Consider the following 19,957-nt stretch of genomic DNA (forward strand, 5'->3'; position numbering starts at 1 on the left):
TATTATTAACATGTCTTATATTAGATGATGCAGAATGAGACAGTAGGAGAAAAACAAAAATATTTGATTAATATATAGACAAATATATATTAAGAAGGAATATGAACATTTGTATCAGTAGTGTTCACTTCTTTAATTCCTCACGTAGCTGTAGCTGTTATTTTTACATACCTTTTTCTACTAACCACTCCATATTCCCTTTGCCCTCAGCAAGTACTTCACTGTTCATAGTTTCTTATCTGGAAGGGTGGCCCAAACTTTATTCCCGAAAAATCGGGGCCATCATCAGCACTGCCTAACTTGGGTTCTTACAGCTTTCTATTGATTTTACTCATAGAACCTGGGAGCACTGCATTCCAGACGTACTCTACATTACCCACACTGTATAGCAGCAACTCAATTTTCTCTTGATAGGCTCAATCTATCAATAATTCCCCTTCTTTGCCTGTGGGTTTACAGTGGCTATAGGAGGGCAGTCTCAACTTCCAGTTCAACAGAATCATTACTTGTGTCCCCATATGGAAGCATTCTTCTTTTGGGGATTAAGACTTATAAATCAGCAGAGCCTAAAGTTGGGAGGAAAGGAAGCAAAAATTTTGCTACTGAATCACTAGCAGTAATTGTGTGTGGTGCCACACCTATTTCCAAACTGTGGTTTTTAGGTCCATGAATCCTGGCTAGAGGAGAAATAGCAGCATAAATCAAAATCTGATTTAGAGCATGTATTACATCCTGGAGGATACTGCCCCAGCCCCACAGGGCATTGCCACCTAGCTGGCACTGTAACTGAGTCTTTAAAGGCCTTTCCTACCTACTATCAATCCAGCTGCTTCAGGATGACTGGGATCTTTCTAAGACCAGTGAATTCCATGAGCAAGGCCCAGTTTCCATACTTCATTAGCTGGTAAGTGAGCTCCTTATTCAGAAGTGATGCTTGTGGAATATCATGGTAATGGATAAGGCATTCTGTAAGTTCATGGATAGCGGTTTCAGCAGAAACATTATGAGCAAGGGAGGCAAATCACTATCCAGAGCAAATGTTTTTTCCAGTGAGAACAAAGCACTGCCTTTTACAGGATGGAACTGATCCAATGTACTCAACCTGCCACCAGGTAGATGGCTGATTCCCTAGAAGAATGGTACCACTGAGAGGTTCACTGTTGTACCCAGATCCACCTGGGTGAGTGGGTCGATATTGCTGAACCAATGCATAAGCCTTTCTCTGTGGCACCATGTCTGCTTTGTTCATGAATCAATATACACATCCTGGTGGTTCTGCTTCTCAGTGTGAACCCTGACAGATGAATTGGGTATGGAGAGTGGTTTCAAAGGAACTGAATCTTAGGATTAGGTTACCTGAATTGGTTCACGCCTTTTGCTTTTATAATATTTTACATTTGTATTTCAATCACTGAAAGTACTATACAAAATTGAATAAACTTTTTAATGGCGCACACACAAAAGAGTATTCAGGTTATACTTACTAAGGACTGAATCAACATATTAAGACAACTTTTCTGAATCTCAGGAGGTATATTTGCAAAGCTTCTCTCAGACCAAAACCTTGCAAAATGCTTTACAATCCACCTGTTAAAATCAAAGAATATCAAGTTAAAGAAATTAAAATGTTTTTCATTATAATAGTCAATATTTTGGTTTCAATTACATAACTGTACATATATATGACCTAATACTATTGATTTTATGAACTCTAAAATGGACTTTATATTCTCTTTCCTATAAACAAGTACTTTAAACCCATGTGCAGAGATTTTAACATAATTAACCATGGTTCAGCTAAGATAAAATGATCCTAAGTATCTTCAGTAATATCTAAATTATTACTCTACTTAGTGGTGAAACTAGTACAGCACTAAGCTACTTACTTACATTGTGTCCAAGAAAACAGGCCAATGCTAAAGTTTCCCACAAAATTAGAAGAATAGAAAAACAAAATCCCTAAATTAATAGTATCAGCACTACTTAACATAACTTACTTCATGCAGTCAGCAAAAAGACTTTCCACTCCAACCGAATGAGCAATAATCAGGCATTCTAGTACAGATGTCAGTGTTCTGGGAACAGGCTAAAATTGATGGAAAACACAACATTTATTCTTTTTCAATTTACAGAGGCTAAAAATATTTGGTTCATAAAGATAATCCAATTTATATACCTAAACTACAGAACACATACAACTCAAAATCTGATAAATTCAAAATTTATTTTCTATATTTAAACCTTTATCTGAAATTAACTTCTGCTAGTACTGAGGCTACAAATAAGCACTAGTCAGAGTCTTTATTTTTTTCCTTAAAAACACCTTTCTATACAAAAACTTAAACATGAATGTTTATAGCAGCTTTCTTCATAACTGCCCAAACTTGGAAGTAACCATGTTGTCCTTTACTAGATGAATGGATAAATAAACTGTAGTACATCTGTGCAATGAAATATTCAGCTCTAAAAAGAAATGTGCTATCAAGCCATGAAAAGACATGGGAGAATCTTAAATGCATATTACTAAGTGGAAGAAGCCAATCTGAAAATGCTATATATACTATATGATTGCAACTATATTACACCCTGGAAAAAACAAAACTACAGAGACAGTAAAAAGGTCAGTGGTTGCTGGGGGTTAATGGGGAGGGAAGGATGAGCAGTCAGAGCATAGAGGATTTTCGGGCACTGAAAACATTCCTTATGATACTATAATGGTAGATACATGCCATTATACACGTGTATAAACCCATAAAATGTACAACACCAATAGCGAACTCTATTGCAAACCATGAATTTTGGACAATAATGTGTAACTGCATGCTCATCAGTTGTAACAAAGGTACTGCTCCAGTGGGGGATGTTGACAGTGGGGGAAGCTATGCATGTGTAGAAGGAAGTGGGTATGTAGGATATCTCTGTACCTTCCTCTCAATTCTGCTATGAACCTAAAAATGCTCTAAGGTTTTTTTTGTTAAAAAGTCTGTAATTACTTTAAAACTAAGTGTCACTAACAACTTTCAATTTTATGGCATATCATTTGAACTCTTTTGGCTGCCAGAATGCACACAATTTTTATTCTAATTTATTTTAGGTTAAATATCTTTTTTAAAGCAAAAGTGGTATAATAATTTCTATCACATCACATTGCAATACAACAACATGGTCTAATCTGCTTCCTAACGTATAAATACAAATTAAAGTAATTGTGCAATGAGAGGCCCTATATTGATCTCAGATAAAAAGAATTTAGTTAGATCATAGTTACATATATATATATATTTTTTTTTTGAGACAGAGTCTCACTCTGTTGCCCAGGCTGGAGTGAGGTGGCGTGATCTCAACTCACTGCAACCTCCCCGGGGTTCAAGAGATTCTCCTGCCTCAGTCTCCTGAGTAGCTGGGATTACAGGCATGTGCCACCACACCTGGCTAATTTTGCATTTTTAGTAGAGACGGGTTTCTCCATGTTGATCAGGCTGGTCTCGACCTCCCGACCTCAGGTGATCCACCCATTTCAGCCTCCCAAAGTGCTGGGATTACAGGTGGGAGCCACTGCGCCCGGCCACATAATGTATTTTTTAAAAGCACATATACAGAAATAATAAATGAGAACAAATAAAATGTAGATACAAGTAGTAAAAACAACTCACTTCTCCAGTTGTTACATATCTTTGCTATGTATTGCCCATGCCATGTATTTTCATGTTTTGGACGTTTCTAAGAACATTTATTTCTCAATTAGGTTGAAGAGTTTAATTTCTTTTTGTACACTTATAAAGAACACCAAACAGCCAATCTGTATATCTAGTCTCTAAATGTGTACTTCTGAAGATCTGCTCTCTGAGAGAAGAGCAAAATCTTCTTTGGAAATGTCTCCAGCATAGTCCTTCTGATAAGGTCAGTGATTTCCAACTCTTTATTTATGAATTACTATTAATTTGATTTTCTAATACCCCTCTACTAAAAGTATTATATTAGTATTAAAAAAATTGAACATAGGCCAGGTGCAGTGGCTCATACCTGTAATCCCAACACTATGGAATATCGAGGCAAGGCGGATTACATGAGATCAGGAGTTCGAGGCCAGCCTGGCCAACATGACAAAACCCCAAATCTACCAAAAATACAAAAATTAGCTAGGTGTGGTGGTGCATGCCCGTAATCCCAGCTACTTAGGAGGCTGAGGCAGGAAAATCACTTGAACCTGGGAGGCAGGTGGAGGCTGCAGTGAGCTGAGATCCCATCACTTGACTCCAGCCTGGGTGACTGAATGAGTGAGACTCATCTCAAAAAAAAAAAAAACAACAAAAAAAAGAAATTGAATGCAAATCTTTAGCTTTGCATATTAACAATTTAAACAATTAAGATACCTTTGAGATAACTAGAGATACTTTAAGTTATATAAAATATCTGTGTGTGTGTGTGTGTGTGTGTGTATACATATATTTTGTTTGTTTGTTTTTGTTTGTTTTTTTTTTGAGATAGGGTTTGGCTCTGTCACCCAGACTGGAATGCAGTGGTGTGACCATGGCTCACTGCAGCCTCGAACTCCTGGGCTCAAGTGATCCTCCCACCTCAGCCTCCTGAGTAGCTGGGACCACAGGCACATCCCACCATGCCTGGCTAATTTTTAAAAATTTTTTTGTAGAGACAAGATCTCCCTCTGTTGCCCATGCTAGTCATAAACTCTTGGGCTCAAGCAATCCTCCTACCTTGGCCTCCCAAAGTGCTGGGATTAGAGACATGAGCCTCCACACCTGGCCTAAAGTATATTTTTAATTGGTGACAAAAAAAAAAAAAGTAAGGCCTACCAAAATCCTATAAATGAAGTCAAAAATGTTTACTTGTGTAAAAGACAGGATTGTGAAGCTAATGAAATTATTGAAGCTAGCTTGCTAGGAGTTCTGGGACCAGTTGTCCATCATATTATACCCATATTTGTATTACTGTATAACATTATTGTAAGTTCATGATATTTAAGTCACAGCCAAAAATATGCATAACTAAGAACTAAGGCTGGGCGCAGTGGCTCACTCCTGTAATCTCAGCACTTTGGGAGGCCAAGGCGGGTGCATCACCTGAGGTCAGGAGTTCGAGACTCACATGGTGAAACCCCGTCTCTACTAAAAATACAAAAATTAGCCAGGCGTGGTGGCATGCATCTGTAGTCTCAGCTACTGGGGAGGCTGAGGCAGGAGAATCGCTTGAACCTGGGAGGCGGAGGTTACAGTGAGCTGAGATCATACCACTGCACTCCAGCCTGGGTGACAGAGTGAGACTCTACTGCAAAAAAAAAAAAAAAAAAAAAAAAAGGACTAAAAGTTCAAAATTATATATATTCAAAAGTATATTTATAAAAATATACATTAAGAAATATAAAGCAAAAATTTTAAAGATTAGGTCAACAAAACCAGAAATTGTTCTCTCAAATATCTGTTACCACAGCAAAATAGACAATATTAAAATAAGTGGCTGGGCATGGTGGGCTCACACCTGTAATCCCACCACTTTGGGACGCCGAGGCAGGTGGATCACCTGAGGTCAGGAGTTCAAGACCAGCCTGACCAACATGATGAAACCCCATCTCTACTAAAAATACAAAAAATTAGCTGGGCGGGGTGGCACGCACCTGTAATCCCAGCTACTCGGGAGGCTGAGGCAAAAGAATCGCTTGAACCTGGGAGGAGGAGGTTGCAGTGAGCCGAGATCGTGTCATTGCACTCCAGCCTAGGCAACGAGCAAAACTCTGTCTCAATAAATAAACAAACAAATAAATAAATAAAAGCAAAAAAAGTTTTCAACAAAACAGCATACTGATAATTTAAAATAAACTTCATTTTCTGTTTTATTAATAATATAAACAAGTATGTCTTTTGTGTTTTTAAAATAAAGTGAATTATTGAAAGTAAAATACAAGAAGCTGCATATAACCCAATACACTCATCCACATATTAAAAAAAAATAGAGGCAATGATCCAAAGACTACTCATAAAATATTATTTTTACAACTTTTAAAGCTCTTAAATAAGCTTTAACTGGCTTACTGAAGAATCTCAGCTCAAAGATACTAACATGAGACTTTTCATTTTCCCAACTAATGCTTTTAACCATGCTATGTCAAATCTCCCCTTTTTCCCATCCTTTAATGAAACTATAGGCAGATTCCAACACTTTCTGGATACTATTGTTATTGAAATGCAGCACAGTACTATTTTAACACCTATCTCTTCATCGTATCTGATATAAATATTTCCCTCCCCATTGCCGACTAGATTTATGGTTGAAATGTGAAATAGGGAGTAGTGCATGGTCTGATCTCCTGCTCCTCCATTTTCTGGGTCAAATTCGTACGGAAGACTATAGATGGCTCTGGTCACCTTACGTAATTAAGCAGAGACCAAGATGGTAGTAGGGAGATGTCCTTGGCTTTGTTCTAATTCAGATATTGGAGGCCTTTATTGATATAATGGCTCTTTTAGTGGCAGATCAAGCTTCAACCTGGGCTCTCTGTGGATAAGAACTCTTCAAGTGGCTCATGATGCACAATACCTCCCCAAGTGGGACACGGTGTCATCTAGCCCTGTTATCAGTCTTCTCTAACTTTCATGAAACCATTAAGGTCCTCCTCCTTCCCTGTGGACCGTGTGTAACCGGGGTGCAGAGTGGAGTCCTCATATTTTTTTCTCTGTATGACAGTAACTGACGTCCCTGACACCAAGGCTAGTTTTGGGTTCTCCAGCAAGTCTTCTCTCTTTAGAAATCTCCTCACTCAACTACATTCTCATTGGCTTCTCAGACATATTCCAAGCTCTCCTAAGAAATTTATTACCACTTTCTCTTTGTCTTTCATAGAAGCTCCAGGGTGGGATGGTTTTACAGATATAGTTAATGTTCATCTAGGGGATAAAAAGACATCAACTCCTTATTGCAGATATTCTCTAGCTTTAATCTTTGTGATTTACTTGGATCCCCCTAACTTTCACTTGACTGGAAATATGAGCGGGACATATGAAGAAGGAAGAATCTTTCACCAGAATTCCTCACTTTCTACAAAGCTGAGGACACCACCAGCTGCCCTCCTTCTTCCAAGGCCCTTACTTACAGAGGCTGAAGTGAATGGTTTGTTAAAGGAAGCTGAGGGGTTAACTATTTCTCAGTAAACCTTGTGGGGTTGGTAGTAGTGGTGGTACTAGACCCAGTTGTTCATGGCTTTCGTTTAGCACATGGGCTGCTTCCGCAGCTACAACTTGTAGGGAGGTAGAAAAAGACCTACCCAAAACAAAAATCTAAATTTAAGCATTATTAAAACCACCTAATTAGAATTCATACAATGCATATTATTGCTTCAAACACCAGTAAAAGAGAAATATGATGTAAAAAGTTAGATTTGTTTTAGTTGATTATAAAATACTTGTTCTTTGTAGAAAATTTTAAAAACACAGAAAAGCATATATAAGAAAATAAAAATAACCTACAATCGCAGAATGTATTAAAACAATGGATAATCTAAGAATAATGTATGAATGGCTTCGAAATGCATAGCATGAGATCTTTCTTTAGACACTTAACTTACCTTTGCAGTAACTAAAAATAAAATTAGTTAGTATCCATAGGTCACCTGAAGAGACTGGCATAAAAAAACTACATTCCACCCCAAGTCCCTGCTATAAAGATAAGTGGTAGAAGGAAGGAGTATACTTTCAGGAGTAAGAACAAATAAAGCACTGTGTAGCCCTTTGATAAATGGGGAAAGTAACCTTAGTTCTTAACTTCCTTTCTCCTACTTACAAACTCTGAGCACCTTTGAATTATACAGGATACTCCTACGTCCTCTCAATACCTGCCCTCCCATCAATTTTGTTTTACTTAAAATTATTTGAATTAGTTTCTGATTTTTGCAAGCAGACCGTATGTATTATTTCTCAACTGGAGTTCTCATTAGTTAAATTTACTTAATATTTTAAATATTTAAAGCACTATTACTATCAGAGTTAAAAATCTAGTAGGTAATAATGGATGACAATGCACTGGATAAAAGATTTCTGAGGCTCAATAATTACCTTCTGAAAGAAATTACAGTAATCTCTTCTTAAAATATAGATTGCTACTTCTTTTAATCCTTCTAGTCCATACATATCAGCCATATTGAGTATCTGACTAAAATAAAAATAGATGTACTGTTAATTCTCCAATTTAAAACTCAAGGCACAATACATACTAATTTATCGATAATATATAGTCTGTTTAGAAAAAAATAATCTGAAATATTTTGATTCTAATTTTCTGCCTTACATAATATATACCCTTTATGGATTATAAACACAGCATAGGCCAAATGTTGAAAGCACTGACACTTGATTTGATTAGTAGAAAACAAGAAATAAATTTGGAGATGCCTCAAATTCCCTTCATATACTAAGTGATATACAGAACAAAATCCAAGAAACTGCTATAAAGCCTGTAAAAGTTACAAAACTCTCTGCATCAAATTTGTATAATAAGTTTCTTGGCAGGTGGAGGGGCAATTCACTAATGTCTTATCCTACTGAAAATGCCTACAAATAACCCTAAGATTGGAGACAGCATCCAACAACCAGAATTTCTTTTGCTTCTTTCATTTGGCAAGTATTTCTGAACACCTACACATACTTTAGGTACTTAAGAAGCCTACAAGCTTTGAAAGAATGACAAAATTTTGTATAGGTTGCCAGGGGATAAAAACTTAGTAGTAAATCCTGGGACTCACGGTATGTTCTCCTGAAAAACATATTTATTCAGTTTAAAATTAAAGGAACCAAATAATTTTTAAAATTAAAAAGTAGCTTTCATTTGTCTGATGTTAGAATACCAAGAAAATGGAAGACATCCAGAAAATTAGAAGAGCAAGGTGAACTTTCACTCCCAAGTAGGATTTTAGATGGTATTTCACTATAGCGCATTTAAAAATCACAGTTGTTGGTCCTTAGGATGCCCTATATTCTTTTTTTTTTTTTTTCCAAGAACGGGGTCTCACTATAGTCCCAGGCAGGTCTTGATCTCCTGGGCTCAGGCTATCCTCCTGCCTCTGCCTCCCTAAGTGCTGGGATTACAGGTGTGAGCCACTGCACCTGGCAAATGCCATATATATATATATATATTTTAGATGTAGTCTCGCTCTATCACCAGACTGGAGTGCAGTGGTGCGATCTTGGCTCATGGCAACCTCCACCTCCCGGGTTCAAGTGATTCTCCTGCCTCAACCTCCCAAGTAGCTAGGACTACAGGTGCATACCACAATGCCCAGCTAATTTTTTTTTTTTTTTTTTGGTATTTTTAGTAGAGACGAGGTTTCACCATGCTAGCCAGGATGGTCTCGACCTCTTGACCTCGAGATCCGCCCGCCTCAGCCTCCCAAAGTGCTGGGATTACAGGCGAGAGCCACCGTGCCCAGCCCCCATATTCTTAAGTGTGTTTTTCCTTTTCTTTTGCTGTTTAGAAAAGATATACTAAAATTCAAAAAGCAGTAAAATAATTTTCAAAGTTTGATAAAAGTTTAATCAATTTATTAATCTATAAACCATAATTTATAGCTTCTTCTAAATTTAAGTCTAATAAAGACTGTTTTCAATCTTATTACTGTGAGTTGATAAGTCACCTTTTCTTCTAAATAAGGTGACCTGCTTATTTTTAGATGTTCTCAAAACATACTGAATATACAGTAAAATAGATTATAAAAAGCAGTTTCTACTTCATTAACACTTTGCAACATAGCTCAACAAAGTAGAACCTAACTCTTTTATATTTTAAATTATTAAAAAGGAATACATACCCAACATTAGTTTTGTCTGGAATGTCCAGAGTTCCTCCATATATAAAATGCATCATAACATTCAGTTCTACATGGCTTATACTGAAAAATAAAAGAAAACTCAAATCCAGAAATAATTAAGGTTTAATCGATATCAATGATTCAATTTTCCCATAAACTTCCAGCCAAGATAATGTTCTAATCTTCCTTTTACCTGAAGAATATACTCTTCAAATAACATCCATGCAGGTACACCATTAATTTAAACAGAACGACAACAATAGATTTTTATATAAGTTATACAGTGTTATTAGTATGTTATCAAATCATTATTTATTGAGCATCCTCTACCATAGACTTTTAAAGTTAGAAAACACTTCTAGTCACTGTCCAACCTCTGGCTCATTAAGAAATCCTCTTCTCAGCACCTTCAACAAATGCCCTCTGGTCTTGCTTAAAGCCTCAAATGCACAAATCTATTCACTAGGAAGATTCTTGTTATGCTGCACAGATTTCTTAATTTGTAACACCTATCAGTGGTTCTAAGCTTGCCCAATGTACTCACTATACAGATGAAAAAGAAAAGGCATGATTTAAGAGGTAGTATGGAATGATAACCTTTATGTCCAATTGAGTACCATATCTCAAACTCTGAATTCATGACCTTCCTCTTACTCCCCACACCAAACTTAGTCTCTTTCTGTTATTCCTATCTTGTTGAGAGCACTGCTACATAGCGTCTTGCATCTTACCCCAGCTTCTATTCCTCTGTACTAAGGCGGATGAATTATGTGGTTGGTGGACAACTACTGGCTATCAGTTGGGAGGAACTCCAGATAAGAGGTAATCTGATATATGTTCTCCTTTCTTCTCTGCTGAACCAGTGGGAAAAGGTGATGGAGAAGAAGTATATCTGCCATGCAGATTCAAACTTTCTCTCGGGTGGACTGTTTTAGAGGGATACAGTAAGCAAGCCAACTTTGGCTCTTGCATTAGAGCACATTCTACAGGCTGAGCATTGCTAACCTGAAAATAAGAAATCTAAAATGCTACAAAATTTTAGCATTTTATGAGAGATAGTGACAACTTTGCTTTCTGATGGTTCAATATACACAAAATTTGTTTCATTCACAAAATTATTTAAAATATTGTATAAAATTGCCTTCAGGCTATAAGGTGTTGTGTAAGTTGATTAGCCAAATTGGATCATTCTTTTCATACTCAACTAAATCAGAGTCAAGGAGTAGGGGGCAAAAGCAATTGAGGCACATAGCATCTGCTTCAAGAATTGAATTTTCCACAGAGCCAGCTGCAGAGACAGCCTGCTGTAACCCTAAGAACTGTTTTACCTAGTAGCTGCTGAAACAACCTGCCTTGACCAGTATTACCTACCGCCTTCACTAAAATCAGAGCTTGCCAGCTTCCAAAAGCTTCTCTAGTGCCAACGAGCTTCCTTTCCAAACAATACATGTTTCTCCAGTAAAACCCCCAACCTCTCATTGTTCTTCAGACATATGGAAGATCACAGCAGTCTGTGAGTAGGCTCTGAATTGTAATTCTATGATTCTCAAATAAAACATTTAGAGGTTTGTCTCTATATTTTATTTTGAATTTGACAATGTATACAAAACATAAATAAATTTTGTGTTTAGACTTATGCATCATCCCCATCCCCAAGTTTTCTCATTATACATGTGCAAAGATTCCAAGATCTGAAAAAATCTGAAACACTCTGATCCCAAGCATTTCAGATAAGGGATACTCAACCTGTACTGCTTTAACAGTTTTTATCGGTAATAAAGGAAATGTTTTCTTACTTCACTTACTGATTATTTTGTCTTGTTCTGAACAGGAAGGAAGTATGCTATTTATTAGGCCCCCCGAAGACTCCAACAGACATTATTCATCCATATGCCTAAGTCAGAACCTGAGGTTCATCTTAGTCCTCTCCCTCATTATATCCTGTCAATCATTTGTACCTTCCAGAATTTATTGAGTTCAGCCTCTGCTCTCTATTTCCTCTTTCACTGCCCTGGTTCAGCCTCTTATTTTCTCCCATCTGTACTATGACAGTATCCTCTCATACAGGTTTCCTGCCTGGAATCTTCCACTTGCATCCCATTTCCCACATTGCTATTAGAGTGACTTAGCTAAAATGAATATACGATACAGTATCCTGCTTAAACTCTTCAATTATTCTATTTTAAACTCTAATAAAACCCTTCAATTATTCTCCAAAGCCCATAAAAGAAAGTTCAAATTCCTTTATCATCTGACCTCCAGTTCTACGTCTCTAGCAGCTGTTCTAAGATAACTGAACTTACTCATTTTCTATACCTGAGCTACTTACATTTCCTTATACATCCACGTCTTAGCACATACTGTTCACTATGCTTAAAATGCTTTCCCTCTCCACTTATTTTATCTTTCAGATACAAGACATGTGGCTTTTTATCCGATTGTTTCCTAATGTACTCAAGGTGAAAAAAAATTACTGAATGTTAAAAACAACAACTATCATCTGTTGAGCACTTATGAGGCAGTCCCTGAGCTAATAAGCATTTTGAATGCTATTGGCTCATTTAATCACCATACCAACTCTATAGTAGATACTGCTATCCATCTCATTTCATACATGAAGAAACTGAAATTAAGTAAATTGCCCAAGATCAAAATGCACTGGAATTTAAATCCAGGCAGACTGAATCCAAAGCCTGGGCTCTGAAGAAGTATACTACACACACTTCCATTACCACATTTATCAAACTGACTTGCAGTATTTTTGTTTACATATTTGTCTCTCCTTCTAAACTGTGTTCTGCAAAGGCAGGGTCATGCCACCTATCCTTGTATCTCTGATACCAGCAGAGTGTCAGCAATGATTCAATACCCCCAGGATCAGAAGAATTTCCGCCGGGCGCGGTGGCTCAAGCCTGTAATCCCAGCACTTTGGGAGGCTGAGACGGGCGGATCACGAGGTCAGGAGATCAAGACCATCCTGGCTAACACTGTGAAACCCCGTCTTTACTAAAAAATAAAAAAAAACTAGCCGGGCGAGGTGGCGGGCGCCTGTAGCCCCAGCTACTCGGGAGGCTGAGGCAGGAGAATGGCGTAAACACTTGCAGTGAGCTGAGATCCGGCCACTGCACTCCAGCCTGGGCGACAGAGCAAGACTCTGTCTCAAAAAAAAAAAAAAAAAAAAAAAGAAGAATTTCCTTTCCCCACATAATACTGGACCTCTGCAGTAGAATCATGATCTGGACAGTGCTGGCAAGATCCCTACAGTTTGTTAAGCACAGTACCTAATATCTGCTAAAGAAACAAAACAAGGAAGGCAAGAAGAAAATAAATGGCTACGTTCTCAATGGCAGGTTCATAAAAAGGAAAAAAAAAAAAAAAAGAAGAAAATAAATGGAGTCCCAGAAAGCAGGAATCAGAAAGGTGTTTTCTTTGACTCTATGGCCTTAAATAATATATGTTCAATAAATGTTTGATAAATGTTTAACAAATGGCTTATTAGGGAACTTACAGCATCTTCTCAAACCTTCAGAGGGAGACTAAATTGAAAATACAGAAATACTTTTCCATTAATTAAATAAATATTTACTGACCCCTACCATGGCTAAGTAGTAGTTTCTGCTGATTCAAAATTCTGCACCTTTAATACTTAGGAAATAAGGTCAAATATCTAAATGTTCTCATTTATGTACTACAGATATGACAAGATTTAATCTCAGAATAATTAAGCATATTATCTGTAGTTTGCTAAAACACTAGCATAATTACTTGAATGTGTAATACTCCATATACTTTTCCTCAGATTTTCAAGAACCATTCTTATCAACATTAATAAGAATTGGCTATTTATGTTGAAATAATAGCTTCTTAAAAAATTCTTGATACGTTAAACAAAAGTTAATGACTAAATAAAAATAAGTCATATTATAATAAACAGCAAAATCTAGACATTTGAACCTATATATCAATATATATGATACTATAAAATTGGTAAGAAATAGTTTTCCTGCTGTCTTGAGAGATGTTTTACTAAGCTGCAATCTCATTATATTTTAAGTCATTTGTATTATATTTTTTACCAAAAATGTTTATAAAGACATGATCAACTGACCCAGAAAAGCAACAAATTGTTCCAATAGCCCATAGTTCAAATGGAAAGACTTAAAGCACTATTCCCATTAAAATGTAATCCGAATAAAAGCTTACAGGAGAAGAAAACATTACATGTATTCAGAAAAAAGAAAAACCGATTTCAGGACAAAGATCTAAGATTAGAGACTAAATATGAACCTAGACTACTAAAACCTCTGTGTTACCAGCCTGGCCAACATGGTGAAAACCTGTCTCTACTAAAAATACAAAACTATCTGGGAGAGGTGGCACATGCCTGTAATCCCAGCTACTCAGGAGGCTGAGGCAGGGGAATCGTTTGAACCCAGGAAGTAGAAACTGCAGTGAGCCAAGTTCGTGCCATTGCACTCCAGCCCAGGCGACAGAGCAAGACTCTGGCTCAAAAAATAAATAAATAAATAAGGCCGGGCAAAGTGGCTCACGCCTGTACTCCCAGCACTTTGGGAGGCTGAAATGGGTGGATCACCTGAGGTCGGGAGGTCGAGACCAGCCTGATCAACATGGAGAAACCCGTCTCTACTAAAAATACAAAATTAGCTAGGTGTGGTGGCACATGCCTGTAATCCCAGCTACTCAGGAGGCTGAGGCAGGAGAATCACTTGAACCTGGGAGGCGGAGGCTGCAGTGAGCTGAGATCACGCCATTGTACTCCAGCCTGGGCAACAAGAGTGAAACTCTGTCTAAAAAAATAAAAAAATAAGTAAATAAAATAAAATACCTGTTTCATGTGTACTTTCTAAAGTTTCAGGCTCCTTTGTGGAGCCCTGTGTGTGGGCTAATGGGACACAGAGACTCCATTCATTCATTCATTCTTTGTTCATTCATAATTAATATTTGTGAATGACAGGCTCATTCTAAACTTTGTGGATATAAGAAGTTTACATTCTAGTGGAAGGACATGGACAATATTAAAATTTTTGATAGTCAAAGTGCCATGAAGACAACACAATAGGATAATGTAAGAGAGAGCAACCGAGGAGTTGGTCTGTAGCTATAATAGGTGTAACAGTCTGGGAAGGTGATGCTTGATCTGAGATTTCAAGCATGAGAAGAAGCCAGCCATGCAAAATACTAGGTGAAAAACTCTTAGGCAGAGGAAGCCAGAAGAACAAAGGCCCTGATGCAGGAATGAACTTACTGGAGGAAAGAGCCACAAATGCAGGCAAGAATGGTATAAAACGAGAGGGAGGCCAGGGGTCAGATCATGGAGGGTCTTGTAGGTCATGGTAAAGAGTTTGGGTTTAATTCTAATTGTAATGAGAAGACAATGAAGGATTTTAGTCAGGACAGAAATACATCTCATTTATATTTCAAAACTTATATTGAAGACCAGGGCAATCCCAGGAATCTCCCAAGGGAGACAGGAAAATCCAAATTTATGCTCCAAAGCCCAGGCACCACTGGAAGACTTCTAATTAATAAAATGAAACAAGTGGAACTCCTTCACAGAAGTGTTGGCTGTGGTTCAATTTACATTACAGTATGTGGAAAATTTTCCCTTTCTGTCTACTAGAGCAGGAAAATTTCCCTCCAACTATATCCTTCCACTCCCCAACTCTGGGGCATGGATGGAACTAGGATTATAGAATTCTGCTGTCCCCACACTCAAATTATTGAAGGCAGTTCCTCTTGAAAAATACTATGTGCATTATGTTCTCAGTATCTGGTGAATTACTAACTCATTAAAAATATGGTGGTTCCTTCTGTAAGGACAGACAGGATTGTCTTAGAATGTACTGACAGAAAACATCCTGCAGACATGCAACAGTAGCACAGTTCCAAAAGAAGCTGCTGATTATGCAAAGTAAGCATTGCTGTCCTGGTATTGGGAAAGGCCCTCTCTTGAACGCTTTTCTCTCTAGAAAATGAGAATAATCTAATTTAGAGAAAGAAAGAACAGTCAATATTAATGAGCACTACATACCACGCCAGTTTATTTCCTTACTGTACCATTTAATCCTTTCAACAACCTCAGGAAGCTCAGGAAAGCTAAGGAATGTCCCCAAAGTCATATAAGAAGTTAGGATTGGATATACTACTGCCTGTAAGGACACCAAGGTTTATGATCCTTTTATGACACCACACTCTTCATGGAAACATCTGCCTAGGTTTACAATGTAAGCTAATGGGAAACTGGAATGTGTTTTGTGTATTGTTTCAATATACGAATTCCTAAAATACGTAATTTTTTAAAGTAAAATTCCTTAATCCCCTTTATATGCCACAATGCTAATAAAATTGTAAGTAGCAATTTGAGACAATCAATTTGACACATGACATAACAGGGAAAGGCAAAATATATCACAGCACTGTGTGATAATAACAATAAGGGTATAGATGAAGCCATGTATCCACCACGTGATACTTTCTTCTTTTAGTGTTATAGAACCTTGCTTTATCAAATAAGATAAAGCAGTTGAACAACAACAACAGTACCTTCATTTTCAATGCATCAACATTAGGAGTCAATTATTTAATGTTGCTAATGTTTTTACAATTGCTTTGTTCACCATTGCATAGCACTCCTTTCTTCTGGGTTTACTCTTATACATTTTTCTGTTGGGGAATAACATGATGTGAAGTAAAATGTATAGTAAAATATAAAATTATGTTAACAGTATTTTAGGAATATATGGACTTAACAATTTAAGATAAAAGGGATTTTAACCAAAGTCAATACAAGAAAGGACAACTATATAAGAATAATAAAATTAAAATAAAGCAATATAAATTCAGAAAGAAAAAAAACATTAGGAGTCAATAAGCCAATTAGAGGTGAGCCTTCACTGTTAGTAAAGCAGCTCTAGGTAAAATGAACCAGTGAGAAGCAAAGCCTTGCTTACAGTAAAAGTGAAGTGAAAATACTGTAAGAGGGGTGAGCCTGGTCATGGCTGGCACTAATACAATGTATGGTCTACTTATTCAGATGACATTTTGAAACTAACTGGGCAACTTCTCTTCGGCTTTCCCTTGAACAAGCTACTAAAGTTGGTCAGCAGGAGTCAAGCCACACTGCAAAAGGGGTTATTTATCCATTACTTCCATTGTAAATTAAAGACAGAAAATTACAGGTGAAAGAGTAGAGATGAGTAATTGATGTCATTATTTATTTCTTGCCCACTGACCTCCGCCCACTGGTCTATTAATAAATAGACCTCATCTTTAAAAGCCTGAGTGTTTGAATGTTTAATCTCATCAGCTCATGAGGGGTGATTAAAGAAGACTGAAAAACAAAAGACTCCCCAAAAACAAAAGACTCCCCCTTGCCTTTATTCCTATAGCTAAACTCAGAGGTCACTTGAACTATATAAAACAGATAAAAGTTGAAGGGGCATCCCTTTGCAAATGGCTTTCCCCTAAGATCCCAATCCTATGCCATGCGTTTCTCCTTAATGTGCCTACTAGGAACATTAGGGTTCTGTGGGACAAAGATTTACACAGTGGAGAAGAAGAGCAGTCTGAGCTAGCTCAAGAACACATAACAATGGGAAAAACTTTTAAATTTCTTCAGTGACTGTGTGGAATGAACTCTGAATTATGAATTGACAAATGTGATTTAAGCTGGGTGCGGTGGCTTACACCTATAATCCCAGCACTTTGGGAGGCCAAGGTGGGAGGATTGCTTGAGATCAAGAGTTTGAGACCGGCCTGGGCAACACGATGAGACCTCATCTCTACTAAAAATTATAAAAACTAGCAAGGTGTAGGAGTACACATCTATAATCCCAGCTACTTAGGAGGCTGAGGCAGGAGGATCACTTGAAGCCCTATATTGACCTCAGATAAAAAGAATTTAATTAGATCATCATTACATAACGTGTTTTTTTTGTTTTGTTTTGTGTTTTTTTTTGAGACAGAGTCTTGCTCTGTCACCCAGGCTGGAGTGCAGTGGCACGATCTCAGCTCACTGCAACCTCTGCCTCCCCAGTTCAAGAGATTCTCCTGCCTCAGCCTCCTGAGTAGCTGGGATTACAGGCACATGCCATCACGCCCAGCTAGTTTTTGTATTTTTAGTAGAGACGTGGTTTCAACCATGTTGGTCAGGCTGGTCTTGAACTCCCAGCCTCGTGATCCCCCCGCCCTGGCCTCCCGAAGTACTGGGATTACAGGTGGGAGCCACCGCGCCTGGCCTACATAATGTATTTTTTAAAAGCACATATACAGAAATAATAAATGAAAACAAATAAAAGGTAGATACAAGTAGTGAAAACAACTCACTTCTGTTGTTACATATCTTTGCTATGTATTGCCCATGCCATGTATTTTCATGTTCTGGACGTTTCTAAGCACATTTATTTCTCGGTTAGGTTGAAGAGTTTAATTTCTCTTTATACACTTAATAAAGACCATCAAACAGCCAAATTGTACATCTAGTATCTAAATGTGTATTTCTGAAGATGTCTGCTCTCAGACAAGAGCAAAACCTTCTTTGGAAAGGTCTCCAGCATAGTCCTTCTGGTAAGGTCAGTGATTTCCAAGTCTTTATTTATGAACTGCTATTAATTTGATTTTCTAATACCCCTTTCCTAAAAGTGTTATATTAGTATTTAAAAACTTGAATGTAGGCCAGGTGCAGTGGCTCATGCCTGTAATTCCAACACTTTGGGATGCCAAGGCAAGGTGAATTACTTGAGGTCAGGAGTTCAAGGCCAGCCTGGCCAACATGGCAAAACCCCATTTCTACTAAAACTACAAAAATTAGCCAGGCGTGGTGGTGCATGCCTGTAATCCCAGCTACTCAGAAGGCTGAGGCAGGAAAATCACTTGAACCTGGGATACCAGTGGAGGTTGCAGTGAGCTGAGATCCCACCACTTGACTCCAGCCTGGGTGACCGAATGAGACTACATCTCAAAAAACAAACAAACAAAAAGACATTGAATGGAAATATTTGCTTTGCATATTAATAGTTTAAACAATTCAGATCCCTTTGAGATAACTGGAGATACTTTAAGTTATATAAAACATATGCATGTGTATATATGTGTGTGTGTGTGTATATGTGTGTGTACATATATATATATATATATTTTTTTTTTTTGGAGACAGGGTTTGGCTCTGTTACCTAGGTTGGAACGCAGTGGTGTGATCATGGCTCACTGCAGCCTCGAACTCCTGAGCCACGACTATGTCACAGCACTCTAGCCTGGGCAACATAGCTAGATCCCATCTCAAAAAAAAATAAAGAAAAAAAATTTAGAAAACTACCTGTTATGAACTGAAATGTCTGTGTTCCCTCCAAATTCATATGGCAAAGCCCTAACCCCCAGTGTGGTCATATTTAGAGATGGGGCCTCTCATCACGCTACCTGACTTCAAACTATACTACAAGGCTACAGTAACCAAAACAGCATGGTACTGGTACCAAAACAGAGATCTAGACCAATGGAACAGAACAGAGTCCTCAGAAATAATACCACACATCTACAGCCATCTGATCTTTGACAAACCTGAGAGAAACAAGAAATGGGGAAAGGATTCCCTATTGAATAAATGGTGCTGGGAAAATTGGCTAGCCATAAGTAGAAAGCTGAAACTGGATCCTTTCCTTACTCCTTATACGAAAATTAATTCAAGATGGATTAGAGACTTAAATGTTAGACCTAATACCATAAAAACCCTAGAAGAAAACCTAGGTGGTACCATTCAGGACACAGGCATGGGCAAGGACTTCATGTCTAAAACACCAAAAGCAACGGCAACAAAAGCCAAAGCTGACAAATGGGATATGATTAAACTAAAGAGCTTCTGCACAGCAAAAGAAACTACCATCAGAGTGAACAGGCAACCTACAGAATGGGAGAAAATTTTTGCAATCTACTCATCTGACAAAGGGCTAATATCCAGAATCTACAAAGAACTCAAACAAATTTACAAGAAAAAAACAAACAACCCCATCCAAAAGTGGGCAAAGGATATGAACAGACATTTCTCAAAAGAAGACATTCATACAGCCAACAGACACATGAAAAAATGCTCATCATCACTGGCCATCAGAGAAATGCAAATCAAAACCACAA

The 19,957-nt window shown here is 37.6% G+C and overlaps 1 protein-coding gene across 1 annotated transcript in view; it reads right to left on the reverse strand.

The window, feature by feature from the left end:
- Positions 1-19,957, reverse strand: part of BTBD8 (BTB domain containing 8) — a 107,918-nt gene that overhangs the window by 36,102 nt on the left and 51,859 nt on the right. The window contains exons 6-9 of the mRNA XM_026456521.1: positions 9,812-9,892; positions 8,064-8,160; positions 1,998-2,086; positions 1,485-1,587 (exon numbers count right to left, since the gene is read on the reverse strand). Of these exons, the coding sequence (XP_026312306.1) occupies positions 1,485-1,587; positions 1,998-2,086; positions 8,064-8,160; positions 9,812-9,892 (370 nt within the window). The remainder of the gene's footprint in view (positions 1-1,484; positions 1,588-1,997; positions 2,087-8,063; positions 8,161-9,811; positions 9,893-19,957) is intronic.

Source organism: Piliocolobus tephrosceles, chromosome 1 (genome assembly GCF_002776525.5).
Source record: "Piliocolobus tephrosceles isolate RC106 chromosome 1, ASM277652v3, whole genome shotgun sequence".
Lineage (NCBI taxonomy): Eukaryota > Metazoa > Chordata > Mammalia > Primates > Cercopithecidae > Piliocolobus > Piliocolobus tephrosceles.